The sequence below is a fragment of the Haemorhous mexicanus genome, chromosome 5 (genome assembly GCF_027477595.1).
Source record: "Haemorhous mexicanus isolate bHaeMex1 chromosome 5, bHaeMex1.pri, whole genome shotgun sequence".
NCBI lineage: Eukaryota > Metazoa > Chordata > Aves > Passeriformes > Fringillidae > Haemorhous > Haemorhous mexicanus.
The window spans coordinates 37,389,689-37,408,971 of NC_082345.1; the positions used below are offsets into that span (position 1 = coordinate 37,389,689).

Consider the following 19,283-nt stretch of genomic DNA (forward strand, 5'->3'; position numbering starts at 1 on the left):
ATATGATGTATATGTCACCTTTTGGTGTTCTTGGAAAACTGGAGAGCCAATAGGGAAGGCTGAGAAGGTTAAGTCAAAGCTAATACAAAGCCTTGCAGTGAAAGACACATGTATAGGTCCTCCATCCATTAAAACCTTCAAATTACAACTGGCTGGTTTTTGGTAGTTATGCTATAATAGTATAGAAGTATCATTCTCAATACCTTTGAAATGGTTTATGTTATCTTCGGTTTGTTTTATGTTATCTTTGGTTCCTTTCTGCTTGCATTTTATTTCAAATGTGTAGTGTCTGTCAGTGCTAGTTGTGTTGAGCAGTGAATGAGAACACTGCAAAAAATTTATTACCTGTGAATAATTGACATTGAAGATATGGGAGTTGAGTAGATACGTGTTGACAAAAGCATCAAGAGACAAAAAGGCATTTGAGAACTTCAGAGTTACTTTTGTCATTGGCATGAGGATGGAGGTTATTGAGTTCTAGATGCGTGTTTTTCTCCTCACTGAGGACAAAACAGGTCTTGCTGGATGAGCTGAATCCTTTCCTCTCCCTGGAAAACTTGACCCAAACATGTCAGGATGTTTTTTGCTACTAACATAACATGGGAATAGGAATCAATTCTAGTGAGAGATACTGATTTTTGTGCCTGTGGGCCTGGAAGGAGAAAATTCTGAGTCACTTAGATACTGAACTTCAGCCTTTGTGAAACTAATACTCTGAATATTTCAACTGAAAGGTAATTATTTATAAATACTAGAATGATTTAGAATATCTTACTGTAGAAAGGGAATGCTGATCTTTATTATTGTCACACAAAATTAGTCTAGTCTATTTCTTAATTCCATATTAAGAAATTGAAGGTCATAACTATGACAGTTACCAATATCTTTTGCATCTGTCTGATTGCCATCTCTCTGCAGTTTTCTGCTAGAAACCTGTCTGGGTATTTGTAGTGCTGGTGTGAAGCTGGGAGGGGAATTTTGCATCTCAAACATTATGAAGTCTGGGACCCCAGTATGAGATGGCTCACTCTTTGTTTTGCTGTACCTATTTTTATATTATGTATTGCTGCAAGGCCCAGAGCCTCATCCAAGACCTTGCACTTCAGTTGGAAATAGCAATAATTTTGTTCCAACAATTAATTTGCTTTGTGTATGCAATTGTGATGCACATTTCTTACTCTCCCTATATTGGTCTTAGCATGTACATGAACAAGAAATTGTGATGTTGAATCTTACAAAATTACTTTACTCAAGATACAGCTTTGTGAGACACATTTTAGACAGTTAAATATCCACACTGAATTGGATCACAAACACAGAATGGATTTGCTAGACAAAAAAATGTCACTTCATTTGTAGCACTTAACCTTGTTAGACTGTAAGTTGTATTATATTCTTGCAGTAAGTACAAATTATGTGCATTAGCAGACAGACTAAAGCTTGATCCTAGTACTGAATTCCTGTGGAGCTGTTAATCCAGGACAAGAGAAGGCAAAGCTGCCCTAGTTTTCAGCTCAGAGCACTGACTTACATACACAGTAGTATTGCCATGCCTTGAGTTGCTCTCACCCCTCTCTGTAGCAGCAGTGCAGGTTTTTGTACTCTGCAAGAAGTTAGCTTGTGATGGATGCTTGGATAATCATTCAATTTAGTGTAGAAATTAGTCAGTACCTGTGAAAGAATCCTTGTTGATTGGAGGTGAGGGTAGGATGAAATGTCTACATAGTTAGCATTAATAGTACAACTGAGAAATTGTGTCACAGCAGGTTGGGTTCATTGTAGTAACTTCAGTATGAGTAGGTTAGGTGGCTGGTGAAGCAATGTAAGCTTGATTTATTAACATGACCCTTTAGTTATGCCTTGTGCATTTAGTTGTGAGTCATTCAAAAGACTGAAGGAAAACCACATCTGATCTTTTTTAAACATTTTGTTCTAAAAAATTTCAACATTTCAGCAAAACATTGCAGGCACTTTCTAAAAGGAACGTGGTCCAGAGATATTTCTACAGAAGTGTAGTTCTGTTTGCTTAAAAACGATTCTTTTCTTTAAATGTGGCCTAACACATTGGAATTTTTGGAAGCAAGGATATATATCAGTGTTTAGTATTCAAATGTTTAATAGACATACCTTATAAGCTTTGCTGAAAGCAATAAATAAAGGTAAGGAATAAAATTCCTTCTTAGCCTTGTGGCAGACTGTGAGAAATGCAGGGATCTGAATTGGTTACATGCATCTCCTGTCAGAATGACAGCTGGAACCCTGTTTGACACAAGCAGAGTTTTCTCCAGAGTTTTGTACTTGAATCTTGTGCTGAGAATATACTGCCAAATAAGCCAGTCAACTCAAGTTACACTTCTTGCCTACTTTGCCTTTTCTGGCTTTTCATTTAGCAATGTAATGTCACACAACATCATTTTACAATTACTCTCATTATCCAAAGTATGTGGTAATAATACTCATGCCTCTTCATACATGACCACTGCTTTTCAATGGTGTCTGGCATCCAGGTTTCATGTAGTTCTTGCAAAGAAGAACTGTGTGCATGCATTCAAGAGTCGTAATTGATCTTTTCCAAGTGTTTTGCTGTGATGTTGCTTGATGTTAATTTCCATCCATAGAGAAAATGTGGTTGTGCTACACTAGGCATGCCTAAATGTATTAAACATGGGGTTTTTTTCAGACCTACATTTTTTAGATATTTGGCCAGCAATTATTTTGCATAATATGATTATGATATTGGTATTGTTTTTAAAAGTAAGGAACTAAATGTGATTAAAGTACAGAAATACATTAATTATGATGATGTATGTTTGAGTTTAGAAATCATAAGTAATTCTGCCAAATCAGGTTATGAGACTCTACTATTTGAGAGTTAACTACCAGATAATATTCATCTTGGGTTTTCTCTTTGCAGGTGGAGTGTGATGCACTTCACAGAAATGAAATGAAAGCAGTCATTGGTATCCACAAAGCACTTCAGCAATAATTGTGACTGCAGTAGAAAACTCATGAGGAAATCTGACTATATGTCTAAAAGTGTTGCATAAACATTAGTTAAAAAGTATTCAAATTCAGTGTTAAGTATTAAAAGATCACTAATTTTTAAAATACATTTGCACCTGAAGTCAGTTTTGTGTGTGGGCAGTGTTTTTAAAGTGGCAGTAGTTGGAGGGAATTTGCTGCTCTGTGCAAGTCATGACATGAACCAGGTACTTCAGTTACCATCTGCCATGGCTCCCTTGGCTTGGGAGACCCAGATGATTTTTGTGATCTGTGTAAGGAAAACAGGAACACAGGAGTTTCATGTTTTCATGGTCACACATGATCAGGTCATCACTCAGGTAATTTCTAGCAAAATGGGCCTATATTCAGAGCAGTTTGAGTATGTTAAGAACTAAGTAATTAAGGCATGTGTCCACTTCGTGAAGCGCTAGCAAGTACAAAATATTAAGCATTACTCACTGAGTACTGTTCTTTGTGTTCCACTTAAGAGATGTTGTGGAAAAATACATCATGATGTCAGGAAGGGCAGTATCATGAGTTTGAATGAAAGTGGCATAAGTCTAGGACGTTCTGACCTGTGCTGAATTGGTTGACTTTGCAATCTTGATTTGCTTTATTTGCTTTTCTCTGTATGTGTTATAGCAGGTTGGAAAAACCCCACTCTACATAGTAAGTTTTTAATTAATCTTCAAGGTAACTTCTGAGTTTGAGTAATAATGTTGCACAGTGTTCTTTTCTGGTATAACTGGAGTCTTTAACTACATTCAAGGATTTGTTTTGATAAAAATGAGATTGCTAGCTTTTAGTTACATTGTATGGATTTGTGTTTTTAGTAGAACAGAAGATTTTAAAACAGGGGAGTCTGAATTTCCCATCAGAATGGGCTATGTCAGAAGATGCTGTTGTAGCAGCATAGGTTTTCAGTGCCAAAATCCTCCTCTCCTGCCATGTGAGCAAATTTAGTATATGATGTGTGTCTGTTTGCAGAGTGCTGCTAATCCATGCATGTTCAGTGGGTTTTACTCTGCCAAAGGATCTGCACATGCACATCTGATTCAGCTGTACTGTGTGTGCACTATCCAATACTGCTGCTTTTGGAAAGTGCTTTCAAGTCAAATCAAGGTCCTTTTTGCCCCTAAGGAATCAGGAAGCTGAGAGCTAGCAGTTACTGGTGTGAGACCAGAGGGAAAGAGGGTGGCTGTAAATTGCCTATGAGCCAGATAAAGTTGCTTGGCTAAGCAACATGTAACCTTGAGGATGCAGCTTGGGCATCCCTACTTTGAGTTGCCTGACTTCTGCTCTTGGATGGAAATACTGATAGTGTCTACCAAGATTTGACTTCCTGACAACTGAACTAGAAGAGAGATCTTTCTGTTTTGTGGAAGGCATTGTGTTTAGTGCTTGATCACTATCAGCATAAATTTGATTACCTTTGATGGCAAACTTTGCTTTTCTTAGAAAGAAGTACAGAATTATTAACATTTTTAACATCTGTGTTCAGTAAAGTTTAATTTAGTGGATAAGTGGTTTCTGCTTAAAATTTTGTTTGATGACTGGATTTCACTCCGAGTAAATAGAACTAAATATACCTGTGAAGTCTCTTAAAATTGAAAATTTGATTTTATGGGCCTGTGTGTATGTGCACAACTGTTTGTCACAGGATCTGCATGAAAACTAAAGCTGAATCAAGCCTGTATCTCTGCAGGCAAGGCATTGTGAAGGCTTCCTGTCCTTACTTGAGAGTGACAGTTTTGCCTAGGAATCTCCAGGGTTTGCAGCACAGCCTGCTCTTCTGCAGAAGAGCCAATCCTTATGATCCTTGTAAACAGCATGAGTGAAGCAAAGTTTGTAAGTTATAATTTCTTCTGCTTAAGTTTGGTTGTGGTCCTTCTACTAAGCTTTTATATTTTGGGGGCTTTATTTATTTTTATTCTATTTTTTCTTGCCTTCAGGTGCTGGTGCTATGTACTCAGCCTGTATCAACAGAAATTGCACCAGCATTCGCTGCTGTTACTCTGGTCTGGAGCCTTTTTAGAAACCTTTATGCAAATGTAAGGAGATGTAAGGAATAGGAAGCAGTTTCTCAAATTCCCAACTAATGTTTTGAGCCTACAGGGGCCTCATGTAAAGGAATTTATTTTTTTCCCCCCACATGTTTTCTGTTTTGGACTAGCTTTTTAAGTCAGCTGGGTTAGTGGGTATCCCCTCCCCCCCAGTCTTTTTTTTTTTTTTTTTTTTTTTTTTTTTTTTTTTTTTTGTTCTTTCCCTGGGGAAACAAGTGATCCTGAAAGTATAATGATAAACTGTAGCTGAGGTTTCTTTGGCAAGAAGAGTCATTGAGCACATACAAATTTATTGATAAAGAGGATCTTTCTAAAGTATCTGCTTGTACAAATAGATTACACAGCCTGACTGATACTAAAAGATTTTGTAAAGTATGGAAATACTCCTGATTCCTGCACTTTCCTGTGCTTCTACTCTAGCGAGAACTTCAGTTAATACTGCTTTCATGCCAGGAACAAAACTGAAGCCTAGGTAACAGTTATGACTACCTGCAGCTGTGTACAGAGAGGGAGGAGGTTCTTTCCTGCAAGAACTAGCATGGACCATGGACCAAGAGGATTCCTGCTGCAAGGTGGAGAGGGGAGACAGCTTGCTTGGTGTTGCTGAAGGATGAGCTGAAATGTATACTCTGCCCAAATACACATAGCAATAGTTGTCAGACATTTTGTAGCATGTATCATACATTCATGTTATTAATGGTTAGAGAATACTCAGTTGCTCAGATGTGCTGGTGCTGGTGCATTTGGAAGGTGCATATTCCAGTTCCATGGTTGTGGGAGGATGGCTAGGGCAGGATAGCCTGCTGCTGCATCTCTACATCCTTGCAGTCTAGTGTAATTAATGTGATGGCTCAGGAGGGAGGAGGAATTGAATTCATAGTTGTTTGGTGGAGACAGTCTGACTGTGTTTATACTGTTAAAAAGTGCAAGACCTGGGTGTGAGCTCAACTGCTGCTCTGCTGATAGAGCCTGTGGCTTAATTATTAGCAACATTTTTTGGCATGGTTTTGGTTCGTGCTACCTAATGCTCTCTTATGTCATACCTGAGGACTGTTTGAGGAATTGTGTACCAGGAACCAGTCCTTTTAAATAGTATGAACATCACAGCAGCAGTTTTGGCTGCCTGTGTAGTGCTACAAGGACGTTACTAGTCTTTGCTAGCTCAGAAACAACTGCATACCTTTAATCAACATGCTGGGGTGTGCAACACAGAGCTAGGTTTCCTGCTCTGAAAACACTGCTTTGAGTTGTAGCTCAGCCCTTGTGTGATTTCAAATACTTTTGTTTGAGGGGAGCCTACAGATTCATACTTCTTAGGCATACCACATTGTCTTTCTGTTCATTTTTCCTGCTCTGCTTTTTCTGTGAGTCACCTGAGATTTAGTCAAGTTTTTTCATCCTGATCTAATCAACTCCTTCACAGCTTTTGTTCTGAGTGCCTAACTGCTTGTCCTGAACTCCTTCTGACTCTTCAGTGGCAAATATTGCTTGAATATAGAAATAGAGACTAATGAATATAAGAAAAGCTCTGTTAATTTTTTAAAAGTGTGTTTCTGGTGTCCTTACTTCTGGGAGCTGTTTTCTTCTGGAAGATGCTTGACTTACCTGGGAGTTACTTTTGTTATCTGCAGGTATTTCTTTAATTATTTTCTCTTACCTTATGTCCTTAATAGATTTCTTCATAGGTACAAATTGAGGGTACTTACCTTTCTGTTAGAACTCTGATTGATTCCCTAGGTGTCCGTGCAGTGTTTCTCCATGGCCCCCTGGCTCTGTGTGAACAGGCAGATAAGTCATAACTCCCTTGGCGTAGCAGGGGTAATATCTATCACTTGAACCCAGGCATTTTAGCACATCTGTTAGTTCTTGTTTGAAGATGTATTATTACATTTTAATTAAAGATAGTAGGTGAGGCTGTAAAAAAATAAAGTTAAGGTTCACAAAGTTGTGTTGCGTTTCTATGAAAAACATCTCTAGATTTTTTCAAAGGGGTGACACAATTGAGAGGAACTGCCAACTCCTTCACAGGCAGAGAGGCCCTGTAGGTAGATCATGACAAATTAGAGAATTGTATGAAATTTAACAAGGGCAGGTGCCAAATCCTGGTCTTGGCATGAGGCAGTCCTGGCTCCCCAATCCTGCAAAGACTGGGGAGCAGGAAAGAGACCTGGGGATCCTGGTGGATGGCAAGTTGAACTCAAGCCAGCAGTGCCCTGGCAGCCAGGAGGCCAACCCTGTCCTGGGGGCATCAGGCACAGCATCACATCCAGGCAAGGGAGGGGATTGTCCTGCCCTGCTCTACACTGGGACAGCCTCACCTGGAGTCCTGTGTGGAGTTTTGGGTGCCACTATGTGTAAAAGACATTTTTAAAAAGCTGTTAGCATGGAGAGGAGAGCCACAAGGGTGATGAAGGGTATGGAGTGGAAGCTGTATGAGGAGCAGCTGAGATCACTTGATCTGTTCAGCCTGGAGAAGAGGAGACTGAAGAGAGACCTCATTGTGGCCTTCATCCTCTCAAGGGGAGGAGGAGGGGCAGGTACCAATCTCTTTGTTCTTGTGACCCAAGGAAATGGCATAAAGCTGAGTCAAGAGAAGTTTAGGTTGGATGTCAGGAAAAAACTCTTCACCTAGAGGGTGGTTGGGCACTGGAACAGGCTCCCCAGGGCAGTGATGACAGCCCCAAGCCTGACAGAGTTCGAGAAGTGTTTGGACAGCACTCTCAGTCACACAGTGTGATCCTTGGGATATTCTGTTTAGGACAGGAATAGGACTTGATGGTCCTGATGGGTCCTTTCCAGTGCAGCTTATTCTTTGATTCAGTGATTCAGGAATGGAAGGTAAATGGTTATCTCTTGACTCCTGAGGGAAAATTGCTTTTGGGAAATTTTGGTTGGAGGAGAAGAAAGGTATTTCATCTGTCTTTTTGCTGTTTTTCACATCTGCAGTCATTCCTGGTTTGTGTTAGAGTCAGATTGCCTTTCAGTTAGCATTTAGATGTTATCCCACTTAAGAGCTGAATAAAAAACCTTGTCTGTATTGCAGAAGATACGTAACTACCATTTCCAAACAAATATCAATGCAGAGTTGTACTGAATGTGAGAAGTAGCTTTAGTTAATCAAGATGTGATTTAAGATACAGGGGTTAATTTGATTTGCTGGATGGAAATAGAATCTACCTTGGTGTGTAAAAAGGCAAGAAACCCCAGCATTAGATCTCCTTCTTCCATGTAACGAAGTTGTATTTGCTCACATCTTGAAGAATGTACAAGAAACTTTTTAGGAAGCTCATATTTGAATTATATATTAAAAGAAAATTGTTTCGCTAGCCTCATTTCAGTCAAAATTTAACCTTGCATGTTGCAGGAATATCATTATATAGTAATAATTTGCACCAGTGTATAGTTCTGTTTCAAAACAGTGTGCATATTCTTTGTGTCAGTATATATTCTAGTGAGCTCTAACAGCCTGATTTGATCCAGGGGATTTGCTTTAATTGTTTGTAAAACTTTTAAATAGTGTTTCAAAGGATGCCAGTGAACCTTTTACATGGTCCAGCTGATTCCAGAGTCTGTATTTGTTTAAAAACAGTGTTTGTTAGGGCATTTTAACTAGCAAATTTGTAATTTGGGTGGGTTGTAATTTGTAGGGCTGGTTTAACATCTGGAAAACTTTGTCAGACACTTGTAAACACAGACAAATCTATTTATTTAAAGCCCGGTGACCAGCTTGTTTATGCAATCTCTTTGTTGGCCAGATGAAATACCAAGATGAGCCAGGAGCAAAGAGGAGAGTTAGCCAAGTTCCTTGAATCCTAGTTTGACAGAGATTTAATTGGCAGTAAATGATTTCATTAATATAAATGGTCTCAGCTGCCTTTTCTGTCCTTACATATTCTCTTGTGCAGCAGGTGCATGTCTGTGTGTTAGTCTGTGCAGTGAATCAGATGAAGGAGCTCATGTGGAATGAGAGAAATGTTTTCTTTTTCCTTGTTTTTTTTTTTCACGTAGATCACACCCTGTCCTGCACTAATACCATCCACACAATCACTTTTGTAGACAAAACAAAAAGGGAACATGACCAGTTTTCTGGAGCTGTGCTGCTGTATGTCACTCTGCAGTAGTTTGCAGAGTGTTCACTAATTATTTGGTTTATTAGTGAAATATATACAGTTAAAGGGTAATGCAAGCTGCCTGAGATCATGTGCAAAAAGTAAAAGTAAGTTTAAGGCTGTGTTTGGAATACTGCATTGAAGTGAATGTTTGATTTCAGCCTTGGACAAAACTGATGTAGGTAGATGTCTTTGGCAGCAGTATTTTTTCACCAGGATGAAAGAAACCATTAGCATTGTTAACAGATTACTTCTTTACTTACTGTTTTTCCACTCAGGATTTCCACAGACTATAAAAATAATTTCTCTTTTAGAGGGAGACATTCAAATGAGCAAATCTCTTCATTGCTCATGAGAAATCATTCACTTTTGTAGTAAAGATTAGATATTTTAAATGTGGGTTAAAAATCAAAGTTAAAAAATATTAAGGAATATACGGCAGATTTGTAAATAAGTATTTATGTACAAGAATAGTCATCTGCTTTTAGGTTAACTCTTTGTCAGAACAGGCATGTCCCTCCTTTTCTCCTTCCCTTTTTTGATTTTCTGCCAACCTTCAGTTCTCCAAAAGTGGAGGAGACAAGACCTTAAATTATAGATGCTTGCCTCATTTTAAGATCTCTGAGTAGTTTGAAATCTTAGATTATTTTTTGATTTATAGGCACATAATGCTATTTACAGCGTGACTACTTATATTCATGTTGCCAGAGACTTTTGGACTCACACAAAATAAATTTCATAAGATGAGAACAGAGGTAAATAAAACATTTTCCTAGTGCTTTCATCATCACTTTAAAGAATGATTGCTTTGCATTTATATTAGAGATTTCAAAGTAATAAAAATCATAATTTACCAAATCTGCAATATTAATTTGGTGTTCAGAGAAATTTTTTTTTGTGCATCAGATGTGCATTTTTAACTTTTTGTTCATAGTTAGTTTCAACTACAGAAATCAAAACCACGAATTCTTACTGTAGAAACATCTGTTACAAAAGACTTGTTAATTGAGTCAAGGTTTTGTTTGTTTGTTTGTTTTAACAGCTGTCATTTGTAGCAAATGAGAGTATTTGCTATGCACGTTGTCTCTGAGCATTTGTTTGCTTTCCCAGCTTTTTCTGAAGAGTTGGCTTTTCTGAATAGTAGTGCCAAACTTTTAAAAGTGTCCAGTCGAATCAAAGTCTATGTAATTGCTTTACAGCTCTATTTGCATTTAGTATATGGAAATGTTTTAGCAAATATGGGGGTATACAGTGCGTTCATCGTATCTTTTTAGTGTCTAGAGTACAAAATAAGCATCTCTTCCCTTAAGATTTCTTTGTACAAAGGTATGTGTGCTTCACCAGACTGCAATCTCAGTGCAATTTCTCCCCTTCCCGTGAATTCTGGCTTTCACTGCAAACCGAGGCTTATGTTCACCAGGAAGCATTTTCCTGAAGAAAAGAAGCTGTTAAAAAAATAAAAACCGAGGAAGTTTAGAGCCCAGAGCTCCCACTTTATTGTATCTGCAGGCAGTTAGGCAAAATTTAGACCCAGTCTAACTCTCCATTCAAGCCTAAAAAGGCAATTGAAGCACCTGCCCATAGCTACTGGAGCAGCTGGGGTGTTTGAGACCATCACCACAAGGAGCTGTGTCTGATGTTACTGATGTGCTGTTTCAGTTCTCAGATACAGGGAACATGTATCTTAATGTGTTAGATGAAACAATTTGAATCTCTTCGGATACCTCAGAGTCAAATCACTTCATCAGTCATTGCTGATGGTCTTAAAGCTAAAAATCTTTAGGCCTTGAAGGGATCTTGGGAAGTCTCCAGTCCAAGTCTTGCAGACAGAGCAGGATACCTGTAGCAAACTGCTCAGGACTGTAGCCACTTGGGTTTCTGTTATCACAATGGATAGAAGTATGTCTCCATCATCTTTACCCCATCAGGAATTTGTACACATTGGCAAGATACCTCTTGAACATCCTATTCTCCTGGCTGAACATTTCCAGCACTTTCAGCTTCTTATGTGTCAGATGCTCCAGATCTTTAATCTTATGTTCTGCTTTGCTGGAGTCTCTCCAATATATTGTTCTCATACTGAGAAGTCCAGAACTGGACCCAGCATGCCAGCTGTGCTCTCACCAGGGCTGAGCAGAGGAGAATCAGAGACTGTTTGGAGGGGACCCACGAGTCCGACTTCTGTCCCTGAACAGGACACCCCAAGAGTCCTACTATGTGCCTGACAGTATTGTCCAAATGTTTCTTGAGGTCTATCAGGTTTGGTGCTGTGACCACTTTCCTGCAGAGCCTGTTCAAGTGCCCAACCACCCTGAGATGTGAAGAACATTTTCCTAATATCCAAATGAAGTCTGCTGACACAGCTTCAGGCCATTCCCTTGGGTCCTGTCTCTGGTCACGACAGAGGAGAGATCAGTGCCTGACTGTCCTCATCCCTTCGTGAGCAGGTTGGAACTGCAGCTGAGGAAGTTGTAACTGCAGCTTCCCCTCAGTCTCCTCCAGGCTGAGCAAGCCAAGTGACCTTAGCAACTCCTTGTGTGAGTTCTCCTCACTGTCCCTTCACTGTCTTTGCAGCTCTCCTCAGGATGCTGTCCTTCAGCCTGCTGGCAGTGCATCCTGAGGATGCCATAGGCCTTTGCTGCAAGGGCACAGAGATGCCTTATGTTTGACTTGATGTCTACCAGGACACCAGGGTTCTTTTCTGTACAGCAGCTTTCCACAGCAAGTGCTCCTGCTTGGGATTATTCATCCCCAGACTCCGGTGCAGGACTTTGCATTTTTCTTTTTTTTGGACTTCATGGAGTCTCTGTAAGCCCGTTTTCCAGCCTGTGTCCCTCTAAATAGCAACATAGCCACCTGAGGTATTGTTAACATCTCTTCCAAGTTGTTTGTAGTGTGCCAGCTTGCTGAGGCTGTACTTTGTCTCATAGTTCAGGTCACTGATGAAGTCATTAAACAGTACTGGCCCCTGTATCAGTCCCTGCAAAGTGGCTGGCATCCAACTGGACTTCATGCTGCTGCTTGTAACCCTTTGGACCCGGTAGTCACTGCATCTCCTGGTCTGCTTACCTGGCCTCTGTTTCCATATACATATCTTGTGTGGGAAGGTGTTGGAAGCTTTGCTATCGTCTAGATAAGCATCATCTGCTTTGCCTTCATTCACCAAGTCCTCTGATCATAGAAGGCTGTCAAGTCAGGCATGGTTTCCCCTTCATATATCCATGCTGGTTTCACCTTCCTCTCCTTGAGGATTTGTTCCATTTTCTACTCAGGGACTGAGCTAAGGACTTCCTGTAGTTCCCTGGATGATCCTTCTTGAAGAAAGGAATGATATTTACTTCATTTTAGTCCTCAGTAACCTCCCCCTGCTTCCATGACCTTTCAAAGATAACCTACCCTTAAGTAAACTTTAAAAATAGCATTGGTAACATGTAAAATTGTTTCTCTGCCCTTTTAGAGGTAAAATTAGGTTTCTGTTTCACAGCTGTGAATCACTAATTTTCAGATGCTGTCATCAATGATAAAAATAGTTATCAGTGTTAAACCAGCAATTTTGCCAAATTTGTGGGTTTCTTTAACTAGTTCCCATGAATTTCTTGAATTTTGTTCATCTGCTTATCTTAGGGATAAGATGTAGCACATATGGCAGAAATAGAAAATGCTTCATAAAATAAGATACACTTTCAGATCAATTTTTTCTATAATACAAATATTTTCAAAATTCTATTTTCTACAGTAAAATAATACTCTTTGTGTCCTAATTTTTAGCTTGTTTATTTAGTTACAAAGTCACTAGTGTGATGATTAGTGAAGGCAGTGTAATGTTCTGTAGAATTTTCAGAGTGGATGGAATTTCTCTTGCATCTTGTTTTAAGAGCTAATTTACTTCTTTGCCTGCAGTAAGTGTTGTAAGTAGACAGCATTTTATACTTTGCCTTATTTTTTTTCTCATAAAGGCAGTCATCCTTTCACTCCTTAAATATTCTTTCCTGACTTTTTACTTGTTATTTGCTGGGGGTGTTTTGCCTATGACTAAGAAAATAATTGGTTCATGTTCTTACAACATCCTAAAAAATATTTCTGGACTTACTCTGTCAAATCTGTGCCCTTGTTTACCAGTTGAAACATGTCTTAATTTTTGTACTTGGCAGCTTCAGTTTTTGTTCCCATCTGGAAGGACAGCAGTGGTGCTGAGGAATTGAAACAGTTTTGCTCTGCTGCTCTTGGACAAGTTGATGAACAACTATCAAAGTGCACACGTGTTTCCATACTAGTTAGTGGTGGAGGTGTACTGGTGGCACGGTGTGAGGCTGCTTCATGTGTTGTGCATGCAGGGGGATGGAATAAGTGCATCCAGTTTTATGATGTAATCAGAGGCAGACACTTTAAGGCTTCTGGAGTGATGTTCACAAGCAGTAAAGTGGTGACAATAGTCCTGGAATTGTCTGTACCTGACAACAAAATAATGCAAAACTGACTTGTACAGTGTAATGGTACTGCTCTCACTGCAGACCTAGTTTTCTGTGGAGTGATAAGGTATTTTGGCAGTATAGCTACAAGAAAAATACTAATTAATTGTTCCTTTTTGTTTCTTTTAGGACTCCTCCAGGATGGTTTCAAGCAGGTATAAAAGGTATGAGATCTTTGTACATAACAATTTTGTTTGCATTTCTGCCAGAAATAATGCTGATTGAATGGCTAGTTGAAGTCATCATACTGCTACTGTAGATAAAGAGTCTGATATCAGGCAAAGGACCTGAAAGATGCAGCAAGCTTATCCAAAGCCCTCTTTTATGTTACTATTTTAAAATAAATTCCAGTAGTGTTTTACTGGATCTTACTAGGGCAGAATAGTTTCCCAGTCAAATGGCAAACTCGACTACACATTGCCTAGGAGCCAGTATTTTCTCAGTTTAATTTATGAACCATTGTATTCTGAAGTTGAGTAAAGGAAGATAATTTTGTTGCACTCCACAGTAATAGTGAAAGATGGTTTTGTCATACTACTGTCTTCAGTTGTAGAGTTGTTTCTTATATATAGCATGTCCTGTTTATTATTTGTTTGCCTTTGAGTCAAGTATTACCCTGGTCATTACTCCAGCTTTTTAATCAGAGAAATAGTTCAGAAGTTCTTGATGCATCTGACCAGTGTGTGAAATTTTTGTCCATGTGGAATTAGTACTGACACAACTATCACAGCAATTAGGAAATGTTATGGTAATGCGGGGTCTAAAATACGTCAACTGAAGCAAGACCCTTGTCTAAGAATGTTTTTATTTGCTACATGAATGCATTCCCTTTCAGGTATCCTTTACTTGGGTAAAATATGTAGGTGGTTGATTTGTGTGTGTGTGTATAAATATATATATAAAAAAGAGCATCTACAATTATCTAGCCTTCACTGCTGTGTTTTCTACCCCTCAAAATTGTTCACCTGTGGAATCATAGAATGGTTTGGGTTGGAAGAGACCTTGAAGATTATCTAGTCCAGTCCTCCTGCCATAGGCAGGGACACTTTCCAGTGAAGTAGATTGCTTAGAGCCACATCCAGCTTGGCCTTGAACACTTGGAGGGAGGGAACACCCATAGCTTCTCTGGACAACCTGTTCCAGAGTCTCACCTCCCACACTGTAAAAAAAGAATAGCCTATCCTGTTATGCTTTAGCTCTCCTAGCACGGTGTCTTTTATATTCCCAGGCTCTTGTAAACCCAGTTGAGTGATGCTTTTTATAAGGTTTTTCTTTAAATCACTTTGTCATTGCAGAATGGGTGGGCTTATTGTCACAAGCTTAATAACTATGTAATTTCATGATTCATTTCTTATTAATCAAGCACATTTTAGTTCAGGCTTTACTTCCTCTTCAGTCCCGGTGCAGAATTTTATTGCTGTTTGTATCTGCAAATACTTTGTGGTGTGTGTCATACTTTTGTGGCTTTTCATAAACCTTATCTCTGCTTGCATGCTGTATATACTCGCTTGTAAAAACTTGCTTGTGCGTGGGGTGGTAATAAATAGAAGTTTGCACAACCGTGTTGGTAACTTATTTGAAAATAATCTAATTCTACTGATTAGCGTTGCAAAAGTAGGAAATTCCAAAGCTAGAAAATGCTAAATAAGACTTGGTTATCCAGTCTTCCGTCAGTCAGCTTTAGTTATATGTGGGATGTAGTCTTTGTCAACTTCCTTTGTCAGGGCTGGCATCACATGCAGGAGGAATCTGACTTGCTGCGAGCTGCTGTTCAGTATTTTAGGGATGTTGCCATCTATCTGTCTTGAACTTCAAATTGAAAGTGAAGGATTATTTGCCACTGTCAACAGAGTGCCCAGTGCTCACAAATACTCAGTGGGTTTTAGTCTCCTTGAGGTATACAATGCCAACTGTGGTTGGAGTTAATAGTATCTATTAATTTTCTACTGTATTTGAAAATTTCTACCTCCCTGAACTAATTTTTCCCATGAGGGTACTTAAGGTATGACTGCCAGTGGTTTTGCTTTCTGGTTTGAATGCTGAAGGAGTCAGAACCAGAATTGTTCTGGGCTTGTTTGTTTCTTCCAACATCTGCAGTAGGTGAAGGTCTTACAGGAAGCAGCCTCCTCTACAGTAATTCTTACTCAGATCTCACTGAAGTCCCAAATACAGTAGGAGTCCCTTGGAAAGTCAGTTGGTTAGAGCATAGTGCTAGTAACACCAAGGCTGTGGATTCAATCCCTGAATTGGTCATTCACTTAAGAGTTGGACTCTGTGATCCTTGTGTGTCCCTTCCAACTCAAAATATTCTGGGAATCTGTGAAATGGAAAATGCCATTCTGTGATTGCACCTAGAATTGGAATGCTAATGCCTAAAGGCTGAATTGGGATAATAGGCTGCTTCAAGGCTCAAATACATTCAGCTTAATTTGCTTTTAACAGTCTTGGGTGTACTCCCTCAGGGTGTACTTCCTTAGTGAAGCATGTTTCACATAGGGACAAGCACTTTGAGATCCTATTTGAAATTTACTTGCAACAGTAAGTGGCCAGTAGTTTGTGGGAGAGAGATGGTTGGTAGACTTTATAGACATATGATAGCAAAAAGGAAACTGTATTTTCCTTCAAGGTTGGATTCTGTAATAGATTCTCTTTCCCTTTGAAAGATTGAGTTATTTGCCAGAAATGTTCAGGTTGCTTTCTTCCATTTTTACTACTGCTTTTTCTCTTTTGCCTTCTCACTCTTCCCCAGTTATTCCTTATCAAACATGGCATCTTTTTCATTTCAGCATTTTTCTTCACTTCACTGGTTTCCATTTCCTAGCACAGTTAGGCACTCTTTCCCTTCTCTTCCCCATTTCTCTTACATCCTTATATTTAATCATTGAGGTCCTAGTCTTCTCTTAATTATTTTTCTGATTTTGTGTGTGTGGTTTCTTTTTTTTTTTTTTTCCCCCTTTCTGTTTTGTCTCCATTATCCGTCCTTTCTGACTTCTAGTCCTGGATGACTGATACCATTCTGGACTTGCAATACCTTTCCCTTTCACTGTTTTCATATTTTATGTTATGATCTTAGAGATTCTTCTACAACTTCTACCATTCCGTGATTCTGCCTCTGCGCTGAGATACCCATCCTCCTGTATCTGACAAGAGAAGAGAGATTAAAAAGCAGAGAAGATCAGTTATGTGTGTTCTTACAGAATCATTGTTTCTTGGTGTGTTCCAGGACTTAAGGAATTGCACAGATTTTACACTATGAATTACACTGGCTGCTTTCCCCCCTATATGGATGCACCAATCCGTGACTAAACATTTATATGACATTGCTGGGAAACCTGTTTCACTGAGTGTCCATTGACTGGAAAGCATGTGTACAAATGACCTCTGATGGCTTCTGTGTGTTGCTGTGTGCTTAGTGACTTGGACAAACTGAGCCTGTCTCTTTGTGCTGTAAAGTAAATAAAAGTTTGTGATGAGGATCTTAGTCTATAATTGTAGCCTGTCATCTGAATTTACTTCAGAAATTTTCACATTTCCCCCAGAAGTTTGTGGAGGGATTCCTTTGTAGTTGCATTATTAAGTGCATGAAATATTTTCAGGAGAAAGTGCTGGTTTGCTGTGGTCTGCAGTGGTACTGTGAGGTCTATTAAAAGCATGACCAGAATCTGCAAGGTCATACTGACATGAGGGCCACAGGACTTGCAGGAGAGTGTTTGGGAGCTGTGGTCAGTCAGGTGTCCTAACTGTGAGCTTCATGTGTTTTAAATGTCTAGGTATACTGAAGTTGTAATAGCCCAAATCAACTTCCCATTCTTCCATTTTCCTCACAGGTTTTTTAATGTAATATGGCTCGTCTTGGCCATTTCAAACTACTGTTATGAAACTGGGTCTGCCATTTTTTGCACTGCTTTGTGAATAGATATTTTAGGTACTAACCATATTGCCATTAGTAAGAATGGTTTTCTGATTAAGGTCTGATGGTATCAGCATAGTTGATGTTAACAAAGATTTCTCAAACGTGAGAAAGACAAAGTGCATTTTCTTTCTTGAAGTATTTGAGTCTAATCTACATGTAAACAAGAATTAAGTTTCTTTTGTAAACTAAAAGGCTTGTTTGCGAGTAACAGTAATGCAAGATATTTATGCAGACATAGAAATATTTTAATAAACACAGAAAGTTTGTTCTATCAGATTAATTTAAAGACTGTCTACTAGTTTTTGAACCAATTTAGTTTATTCTTAAAAAAATTTAAAGATTTTTGCATGGTTCTTGAATCAGACAGATCAACTGGATTAGTTTACAAAAAGAGCTAGATTAAAATCTCTTCATGGTACAGAAGTGTATTCCCCTTATAAGTTTGTTTACTAGTGGAAATGAATACAGTATGGTATGGTTTTATGGCTTCCAGTCAAAATGTCAGGGAGGATTTTTGCCCCCTCTTTTAGGATAGTACAGCACATTAACGTGGAACCCTCGTCCCTACCCTAGAGGTAGAGACTATTTAGCAGTAATTGTAAAAGACTCCATCATACTTGAGTTTATCATTCATGTAAGAATTGAAAAATAAATGGGGAAGTAGAGACCATAAAAAAAAGAAGGTGCTTCAGAGCAGTCATTGGAGGGGCTCTGAAATTTGAACACTGCTGAAATTGCCTTGCTCAGTGTTTTCAGATAATTATAAAACTTAAACTAGAACAGTTTACTTTCCATCATACTAATCTTGATCTCACTAATTAAAAAAAACCACAGCTGCAAAATACTGTTTCATAATGCTTTGTCCAGACTTGCCTGTGTTTAGGAGCTTTGCAGTGAGGGCTATCTTTGGAAGCATTGTCTCATTAGCTTCTTACCTTACGACCACCGCTTTGCAGATAGGAGCATTTTATTCTAGACAGGTGTCTCTTAAGAAGTTTTTCTTGACTTTTGTAGCCCTTCTTGAGACACTGCCGATGTTATGAGAAGGCATAAACATGTAGGGTTTATTTCTGCAAAATGTTTTGATGGTCTAAGTTCTGGCTGGAGTTCCTCACTCCCCCTTGGGCCAATGCTCATGCAGGCTGCTGCTTCAGGGAGCCATGGTGGCTGCAAGTTGGTGGCTTCCTTTTGCTTGGCTGCTTGATTGCTGCATCGTGGTTTGAGGAGTTTCCCATTCATCTGAAGGCTGGAGGCAGGAAAAGTAAAGGAGCCTAGGGAATGCAGCTGTAGATAAGGTGAGACTGCTTTTCCTTAGTTCAGCTCTGAGAGTCACAAATTTGGTTTAAGCAGTCTGAAGTAACAGAAAGCCAAGGTGCCCTGTTTTGAAATAATTGTCCTTTGCTTCTTCCAGAGAAGCTGTTAGCAGCTGACTGGGTTATAGTGACACAAATAACTAGGAGTTTCCAAATCACGTACAGTTATAAGATTCTGGCATAAAAATAAACCTGTCCTAGTTGAAATACAGCTTGGACAGGGTGATTTTCATTGGGTGGAATAGCAATGTGGACAGTGCTTTAGAAAGACCTTGAGAGGATCAAAGAAGCATTGGAAGGAGCAAGAGATATTTCACCTTGCTTTTAAACCTGTCCCTGTATGAATAACTGATTTTATTGTAAAGAAAATAACTAGGAACATCAAAATTTCTGTTTCTCTGTAAGAAGAGTCA

General features: G+C 39.0%; 1 protein-coding gene across 1 annotated transcript in view; it reads left to right on the forward strand.

Annotated features, from left to right (window-relative positions):
• The window catches only part of PAWR (pro-apoptotic WT1 regulator), a 72,340-nt gene that overhangs the window by 41,548 nt on the left and 11,509 nt on the right, over window positions 1-19,283 (forward strand). The window contains exon 4 of the mRNA XM_059846863.1: window positions 13,774-13,808. Within this exon, the coding sequence (XP_059702846.1) occupies window positions 13,774-13,808 (35 nt within the window). The remainder of the gene's footprint in view (window positions 1-13,773; window positions 13,809-19,283) is intronic.